Source organism: Parasteatoda tepidariorum, chromosome X1 (assembly GCF_043381705.1).
Source record: "Parasteatoda tepidariorum isolate YZ-2023 chromosome X1, CAS_Ptep_4.0, whole genome shotgun sequence".
Classification (NCBI taxonomy): domain Eukaryota; kingdom Metazoa; phylum Arthropoda; class Arachnida; order Araneae; family Theridiidae; genus Parasteatoda; species Parasteatoda tepidariorum.
The window spans coordinates 31,073,364-31,083,266 of NC_092214.1; the positions used below are offsets into that span (position 1 = coordinate 31,073,364).

Genomic DNA, 9,903 nt, shown 5'->3' on the forward strand with positions numbered 1-9,903 from the left:
AAAGTACAAGATTTTGGTTACTACAAACTATTGAATTGTTTCTTCAAAATTTTAAATTTATTTTTTCTAGAACATATTTAGAAACACTATCCTTTATAATAAATACATAAATTTTATGTATTAATTAAATTTCACATATGAATATAGGTTTTTGACATTTTTGACAATGAGGTTTTTGACGTGACGGTTTAAACCATGGTTTAAACCGTCAAAAACTGTCATAAACCTGCCAACCCTGCTTTAACAGTTTCTTTGATTCAGAGATTTTAAACTTTCTTAGAAGCTTCAAAAGTTATGCAATATTAGAGTATTCTTTTTAGAACATTGTACTATTTTGCCAGCATCTTTCTTCTTAACTTGTTGAAGAAAATCAAATATTGAACAAAAAAAGTGTGTTTTTCATTTTGTACATTTCTCAATCTCTGAAATCTCTTATCAGAAATATTGTAAATAATAATTTTTACGTCATTTTGCAAAGAAAAATTATTGCTTCATTATTTTTGGTTTTTTTAAAATCCTTGCAAAATTTTTTAATTAAAAATAAATAAAAAAATAAACAGCTCTGTTTCATACAAAAAATAATTTGAGCTTTCAATATTACCCTCAATTATTTTGAAATTTGTTTTTAAAATTTATATATTTGTGAGATTTTAAAGTTAGGATGTCAGTCTTCATCTTCAACTCTCCATTTGCAAAATAAATAAACACAAAATTGGAATTTTTATGCAAGTAATAAATATTTCAAATAACATTATCCAAAAATGACTGCCGTACAATTGAGTATTCACCTTCTGTATTTTAACGGTTTAAGTATTTTTAACGGTTTTTACTTCTTCTAAGAACTAACATTATTTAAGAGTTTTGAAAACTATTTAACATTATTGTAAGTATTATTTTACAAAATATTATTAGTTTTTTTTTTAAAGGAAGTACTAATTTTAAAATATAAAACTAAAATAATTTTAAAAATACTTTATCAACCTTGATAGTAAAAGATATGTAAAATAGCATTAGCTGCAATAATTCACAAACTTTTGTTCTTCATCACTGATGTTTTTTTTAAAAATGTTTTTTGATGTTTTTGTCATCTGGATGATTGTTCAGCTTTGATGTTTGTTTTTTTTAAATATCTCAACTTTGCAAATTAATATTGGAAATGAAAATTTCAAAAGTGAAGCTACTGCTTATATTCTCTTCCATAAAAAAAAAGAGAATCCTAGAAACTTTCTTGGGAATTTTTCATGTGTTCATGTGAAATCAACTTTTCAGAAATATTTTTTTTCCTTCAAAATTAGTTATAGGCATAAAATTCTACAGACATTAAAATACATGTTAAAAATTTCTAAATGTTTGCCTTGCATTATAAGTCTAAACCCAAAAAACAAAGAATATAAATAACATGGTTGAAAAAAATTCTTTTTCTCACCAGAATTACCAGACTAAATGCTAAATAAAAAAGTATTTTTGTAAGCCTGTGAAGGTATTTTTGTAAGCCTGTGAAAGTATTTTAGTAATTATGAAAAAGTAATTTATTTTCAGCCTCTTATGAATAATTCTGTCTGTAACATATTATAATTGATGACATATATAAAACGTATGCTTATACATATCATTAAGCAGTTTTTTTTGTTTAATATTTTATCTAATTATCTCTCACACACACTCTTTTTTAACAGATTGGTCAGAGCAATGGTGTAAGAAAAAAACTCAATCAAATTCACAACTCTTGAAGAGGGGCCTTATGAACACTGGAGGACTACTGTTCCCCCTTAAAAATGGCTATGAATTCATTAAAAATTCAAATAGTTTATATTAAAATGACGCCCAGTGGCTGAGTGGTAGCGCTTTGCGCTCCCGTGTCACAGGTCCTGGGTTTGATCCTCGGGCCAGGCAAGGTTGACTTAGCCTTTCATCCCTATAGTGGGTCGATAAATGAGTACCAAGCATGCTTGGGAACTAAACATTGGGGGTTTCGCATTCAGCTGACCACCTAACCGGAACATCTGATCCTGCACCCCAGAGCCCAACATCAAGAAAACTGAGATGGGCCCTCTATGGGCTGTTGTGCCACTGAGTTTAGTTTTTATATTAAAATACTTTTAATTTAATTTGATAGGTGCAGATCGAATAGAATTATGTCAAGCCCTTGCAGTTGGAGGTTTAACTCCAAGTTTAGGTAAGATCTACATTTTCATAATTTTATTAGTATTTTTTTAATCTTTTTCCTGTATAGTTTTGAAATTTTAAAGATTATAATCATTTGGAAATAAAAGCTGTTTGTAGTGCTTAAAAACTTATAGAGCTGAATAACACAGTACAAAAAAATTTGAATGTTTTTCACATCCTTTAGATGAAACTATGATTCCGTATAAACAATAGATGCTTGATTTGTATATCAAATCAAATGGAAAATCACATATCATTTTTGTTGGAGAAAAGTCTCCATGCATTTAGTGAATTTTTGCATACTCCGCTTCCTAATTCATCTATAGTGTTGGAATTCAGGAAGGTAGGTAAGGCTTGTTTAAAAAGAATGTTGGCAATGGTCTCACTGTCAAAGAGTGGCCTTTCCTTTGCCTGTAAGTTGCCATTCTGTGTTGTTAAAATACGTAAGGTCACCAAGCTAAAATGTAGATTTCTAGAAAAACACTACATGGTAAACAAAAAATAATTACTAATTCTTTATTTTCAGCCACAAAAAAAATATACAAGAAACACATATTTTCTTTGTTACATTTTAAGAAATATGATAATATATTTTGGTGCTAATTGGATAATTATTTATATTTTAAGATAATGGATTGAAATTTGATTGGTGATAGATTAGATGGTTTCAATAATTATGTAAATATGTTCACATCACAATAGAAATATTATATATCTTGGAATAGGATGAAATTTGTATTTGGATATAGTCATTAATTAAGGCCAGAAATAGAATCAAGATAAATTAAATTAAGGGGAATGTGATCATTAAGAAAAAGTGGTGGTACAAAACTATCGTGGGATGGCAATAACTCAATAGGTTCAAATAGTCACAAAGTGTGAGGTTTGGATAAATTGCTATCACCAAATTTGGAATAAGGTGGAAACTAGAATTAACCAAGAACATAGGTAAAAAGACAATGACTTGCTAAATCCAAATACAAATATAACATTTAACATAATTTAGAGATGTTTCCAAAAATAAATAAAGCAAATACCCAAAACAATAACAAAAAGTACTCACCACATACAGGAGAAATAAAAAACAACAACCATCACCAATTGAAGACAAATAAAATGGTATATTCACACATTCTTTTAATTCAGCCCAACATTTATTTAGAACAAACTCACAATTTACTTGTAAAACCTATCTTTTGACACAATTTTAACAAAAGAAAGCCTAAAATTAAAAATGGGTGACTAGAGAAATTAAAAAGCGTCATTCATAAAAATAAGAGAAAGAGAAATTTAACTGGTGATAATAAGATAAATACAGAAAGAACGCTTAAATTTGAAAGGATCTTTAATTTTAAAAGAAATTAAAGGTATAGAAAGTAGATATGCAATTTACAGAAAATAATTATGATTTGAGGATTTCATTAAAATTTAAGGAAAAGGATGTAAAGAAAGGAATGAATTTCCTCGCTACGGACTGTAGTCCGCATCTCCGAGAAAAGAAAGACGACATGCTGCTTTGTGTAACCAGCAAGAAAACCAGAGAGAAAAAAGTGTTAAATCTTTTAAAAATAAATCGTTAATGGTATAGACTCAGAAAAGCCATAGCCAATTAATTTTAAGGAGCAGAGAGTTTGAAAATCGAACAAATCAAGTTGGTTAAGTAAAATATAAATGAAGAAAAAAAGAAAGGCTGGAATAGAGAGGTATTAGCTTCAATATATATTATTATATTTTTTTAAAATGTAGCATTCATCTTAAAGTCTTTTTTCATGTAATAGGTTACAACAGTAATATATAGAGATAGCAAGTCTATTCTTCAGGCTTGGAAAATTTGTTCTAAGTTGAACTAGTTGGAGATTTGCCTTTTTACTGAAAATTCCATTGTACAGGAAAAAAATTTTAGTGTACCTTAAGATTCTCTCTTTCTCTCTCTCTTTTTGTTATTTTTATTGTTTACCCAATTTTATTGGCGATTATAAAAGATAAGTTTTAAAATCAGAATACATTATAACATACATATAATTCCTAATTATTTACTTTTAATTGCTTAATCAAAAAAAATCTATTTCATTTGATATTAATTAAATATATTTTTACCCAACAATGAAATAAAAATATTAATTTTGGAATTGAAGTTATTATTTTGAAGATTATTTAAGAGATCAATAATGTTGTTCAATATCTATCTTCATATTTAATCGAATAGAATTAATCTTCAAAATTTTGATAAATGAACATTTTTTATTAACTTATATTTTTTTAAATAATTGTTTAAACTAAAATTATTAATAACTTTTTTATCAGTTTGATAAATTATTTGCCACAGCTTTTTTTAGCATTTTATCATACTCTAAATAAATCGTGCCATTGAAAATTCTCATTCTTAACGAAGTTTTTCTATGGATTTCAAGGAAATGTTGAATAAATTCATTTTTTAATAGATTTTTTAGAAAATGTTTACATCAAATCTCTTAATACAATTAAAACTGTTCATTTATAAACTGTTAGAATTGTTTTACATCATGTTCATACAATAATTGTTCTTTTATATTCATGTAACAAATTCTATATATATTCATAAATATTCTAAAATTATTTATGAAATTTATAAGACTTTTAAATTGTAAATGAAACTTCAAATTCTTTATGCTTTCAAACAACTTTGTTTTCATCCAAAAATAAAATGCTACATATAATTTTATTTTAAAAAAATCATGTTTAATTTAATAAAAGGACACATCTAATTAAATACAGAACTATAAACATTGTTTCTTTAAAAATATTTGAAAATACACCATTATTTGAGCTATTTTAGTTAAAGGAATTCATTTAAAATTAAACTCAAAATGTTCTTAACTTAAACTTAAAATTAAATTAAACTTAAATTAAACTTAAAATTAAATTAAACTTAAAATTAAACTCAAAATTCAGTCAAAAATGTTCTTCGTTCTTGTTCCGATTGATAAATTATTTTTCCTTTACTATTTTGATGGTGTGAAAGTAATGGATAAATCATAGTTATTGCAAATATTGTTGATAAATTCCTTGAAAATAATTATACCAAAGCTTACACTTATCATAATTATAAAAAGATATGGCTTGACACAAATGAAGTAATGATCAAATTCAATGCAGCACAACTTTAATGATTTTAATATGTTCTAATTTTTGAACATCTGATTTTGGCTTGTCCTTATTTTATTGTCACATCACTATTTTTTTTAATATAAGATAATTTACTACTATTCTTGTATTTTATTTGTAGGTTTTTTAAGAAAAATAAAAGAGAATTTAAATATACCAGTTTTTACAATGATTAGAGCCAGAGATGGAGACTTTAGCTATAGTGAATTAGAAGTTGAGCAGATGAAAGATGACATTAGAGCAGCCTTGTCTGTTGGAATCAATGGTTTTGTTCTGGGTGCTCTCAGGTAAAGTGCAATGCTATATTGAAATCAAATTAATCAATTAAAATTTTTGCAATATTATATTGGTTGATATAACATGCATACTAGTTACAATGCTATTGCTAGTTGTAAATTGCCAATTAATCAGGGCCTGATTAAGATAAGTCAAGGCTCTTGACACTGTATTTGTTGGTTGTGATTACCACCAGGAGTACCTCAAACTAATATTTTTGAAAAGAGGGAAGTTCCTAATTTGACTGAATAATAAATAAAAGCCTGCAATTATATTTACTTACAATAAAGAAGCATCAAGAGTAACTCTAATGATTTTACCAGATGATTAAACATAAATAAGTAAAAATTATTAATTATATTTTTATATTTAAAGTGGTTATAAAATTTATACTTCAATTTGATTAATGGAATAAATTGTGATTATGAATATTTATTAACTTGTAAATAACTATAAATATTAAATGTTATAGTGTTGTCAATTTGCTTTGTATTCATTCGTCCAAATCCATATATTGTAGGAAGACTAAGTACCTTCCCTAAACGTTATAAAAATGACCTTGTTATTTTGCTGTTTGAGTTAATATTTACTTTTTTCTAGATGTCAATGTTTTTAAAAAGCTCGTCCATTCTTTCATGACCAAGATCACACGCACATGGCATTCTATAATAATTATACATAACTTCTATTATGATTCAATCCTTCATTTTTTCTTTTAATCATTAGCAAAAATATTTCCACTAGTTAAGCATCCACCTTTGTATGGTTTATATAGAAATTTGAATGTATTTTATAATTAAGATCAATTTGTGCTGCATGTAATCTGCATTAGAGCAACAGATTTATAATTTTGAAATGCATATCTAAAATTATACTTATGTGAACTTTTAAGAAAGTCAAATAAACGTGTAATATTTGTTGATTTTATTTGTGCTTTCTAAAAAAGAAGTAGAGAAAATTATTTTGTATTTTTGTGAAATGGCCTGGAAAAATTTGCCAAATGTTGAAAATTTTTGGGAGATCGCAGTGACCTCTCATCCCAACGCCCCTAGTTTAACAGTCTCATTTATATTGGCTTTCACAATCAGACTCTGACTATAGTAGTGGTTAATTTATTTATAAATTACTATTAAAATTCTTTGTTACTTGAATTCTATAAGTTTCTTATTCTTTTACAGGAAAAATAATGTTGATAAAGAAGTATGTTATTCTTTGTTAAGTATGTAATATTTTATCAAAATGTATGGGAATAAATATTTTCTCTATACTTATATGTCTTCATAAGATACAATTATATTTTTCTAATTTATGATTATATTATGCTATAACTCTTTAACAAATCACTAACATTTGGAAAATTGATTTCCTGTTTTAAAATCATGCTATGGTTAACTGTAAATATAAAGCAATTTCATTATTTGACCAACAGTATCTGGACTTCAAGAGGTATGGACTTGGAGAGTCCTTTCGCTATTTTAATGTGATATTTAATATTAGTTCTTCTTTTGCATCGATAACAGCCTGCACATCTCTGAAAGACTTTCACCAGTTTTTAATGGATGGCCATAATTGAAGTGAGTGCTTACAATAAAGATGATAGATTTTTCTGGCTACATAATCTTTGTTCTAATTTGTTCCAAAGATAATAAAGATTTGTTCCAATAAAAGTTGCAGTTAGCAAGATGCAATCATTTAAGAACTGCTCACTGGGCATCTACCAAACCCAAACATGACCATCAGAATGCCATAGTATAAAGCAAGATCTCCAAAAAAAGAAAAAAAAATTTTAAAACACATGACAGTAAACTTAGCACTATTGCAATCAACACTTTGCATTCTGGGGAGAGATGTTCAACTTGTGAGCAACTGAATAACCACAGAATTCCTTATTAACTCTCGAAGAATAGTCCCGCTATCACTAACACCTGATGAACTTGGAACTCTTGAGTGATTTCAACTAATGAGGACCTGTGTTTTTATTTCACTACCCTTTACAGAGTTCTACAGCTGTGTTCGCTAATTCTTTCCTACCTGTAATTTTAATAGTTTGCAGTTTTACTGTCTTGACATTTCTACTTCACAGTTACATCACTCACAGTGGATTTTGGCTTCTATAAAATTTCTGAAATTTAGAGAGCTGATTTTACAGAAAGGCGACATCCCACTGTCAAAGTCACTAAGCTCCTTTGAATTAATCATTGTCTCACAAGCCCATAATATGACCTGGCAAATCACTACCAACTCTTTTTATATCCCCCAGTTGCTCTTCTAATTGTGTCAGTGGTCAGATCCACTTCTTTCAGTAGATGTCCAGATACTTTTGGCTAGATAATATATAATTTATTCTGTTAGATTTTTAAATTAGGCAATTTTCAATGTAAAATTTTTTGTAAACAGCTTCCTCTTCTCTCTATATATTTCAAAACTGATGTTCTCAAACTGGATAAGATATCACTTAACAAATTCTTCAAACAAGTTCTTCATCTTTTGTTTCATAATCATTAATTTATTTCAACTGTTATTTGAAAGAGTAGACTTAGTTTTTAAACTTTTGTTTTTTTCATTTCAGAGGAATGTGGCAATAAACCTGTTACATTTCATCGAGGTATAAGTTTTATTAAGTTTTTATAAATGCATTCTTCAGAAAAGTGATAATATTAAAATTTTTGTTCTTAATCTAACTTATTAACACAAAAATTAAGTTTATAATGCACCATCTTTATTTATTTAGTAGTTTTTGCCAAATAGTGAGACTCTTGGCTCTGCAGATAAAAGTTTAAGTCAATAAAAAAATTGAAAAATTATTTAGAAGTTTTAACTATTAAATAATTTAAATAACTGCATTGAAATTGTCACAAAATATGCTTTAAATTTGTTTTAAACACAAAATTGCAAGTACTGTATCTTTGTGGAGATAAACTTTCCTGGGAAAAGCGTGACAGCTGCAAAATTCAGTGACAGTGAAAATGTATTTCCTCTCTTGTGTAGCTCAAAATTTTATTGTGCTGAGCAATCGTTGACTTTACGTGTCTATTACAAATATGCAGATAACTTAAATGATTAAATATAACTTATATGAACAAATCATTAAAAATTTTAAACTTTTAAAAATTCTACTAAAGTTGATCTCTAGATAATACTGCAAATTTACTTGACCTTCAAGAGAGATTATTTAAGCATACTAAACATAAAAAATTCCTCTTCCTTCATCCATTTCTGACGATTACTTACATTTTTTTTTCTACTGTTTCCTTTCTTTACAAAAAGCAGTTTCTGGGCTCCTTAGTAGAAGAAGGGAAGTAGTAATTATTATTTCAGAGTTTTTTTCAAGTGAAATTGTGATTACAACTGTGTATAAGATGGGATTCTCTTTTACTACATCTGTGGTGAGAGGTGGTCTATTGCTACCTTACTCCTACATTCTTGTCACTTTTTGTTAGATCTGCATTGTTAGAGTATCATCAATCTTTAAATATGTAAATAATAACTGACGAATACAGAATTGGGGATAATGAAATTTTTTATAATCCATTCAAAAGTAAAATATTCAATTTTTAAGGCTAGAAGAAACTAACTATCTCTATCATATAAGCTGTTCCTTTAAATGCAACAAAAGTTAAATGATCGTTTAAACCAAAAATGCCCTTCAAAATTATGGAAGATGTTTGAAAAACATACAATATAAAATTTAGAGATGAGCAAAAAAATAGCTTGTGTTATGTTGAAAATTAAGACAAATATCTTGAGAACTAGTGTACAAATTTTAATGACATTTTGTTTGAACGAGGAATGATAAAATACAAAGACATAACCCTTCAACAATTATAATAAACTTATGAATCTATGTCAAAGGCTATTAAATGGTAACTCATTCGAGAGAAAAAAAAAAGAGTAAATCGTGCTTCTTTCTCAATTTACTTACAAGAATATGCAGACGTCACAAGAGTGAAATCAACCTCCATTTATAAATTTTATGAGCTGTTAAGGTTATAGAAAATAAATGAAATTAGTAAGCATTATTTTCAACACTAAAACATATATCTATCTTAGTTAGTAGAAAAATAGTTTAACGAGGAAGTAAAAAATAATACATATTTAAAATCTTATGATAGGAGTTAGCATCTATATATTTCAAAATTTCTAGAGGAAGTCAATATTTGAATCAATACCTCTATGAAAGGCTACTTAAATTCTTCTTCCTATATATATATATATATACAAGAAAACACGAAGAAAGTTAAGAAAAACAATTATTTACTAAAAAATTCCTTTACTAAATAATTTCCTTTGTTAATCTATACAATATTAATTTAAAAT

The 9,903-nt window shown here is 27.0% G+C and overlaps 1 protein-coding gene across 6 annotated transcripts in view; it reads left to right on the forward strand.

Moving 5' to 3' along the window:
• LOC107445941 (copper homeostasis protein cutC homolog) overlaps nucleotides 1-9,903 on the forward strand; it is a 33,740-nt gene that overhangs the window by 6,322 nt on the left and 17,515 nt on the right. For 5 of the 6 annotated variants that reach the window (XM_016060453.4, XM_016060454.4, XM_071187399.1 and 2 more), the window contains exons 3-6: nucleotides 2,117-2,176; nucleotides 5,432-5,597; nucleotides 6,765-6,805; nucleotides 8,156-8,191. In XM_016060453.4, coding sequence (XP_015915939.1) covers nucleotides 2,117-2,176; nucleotides 5,432-5,597; nucleotides 6,765-6,805; nucleotides 8,156-8,191 — 303 coding nt within the window. The remainder of the gene's footprint in view (nucleotides 1-2,116; nucleotides 2,177-5,431; nucleotides 5,598-6,764; nucleotides 6,806-8,155; nucleotides 8,192-9,903) is intronic. The other variant, XM_016060456.4, reaches the window with a different exon arrangement.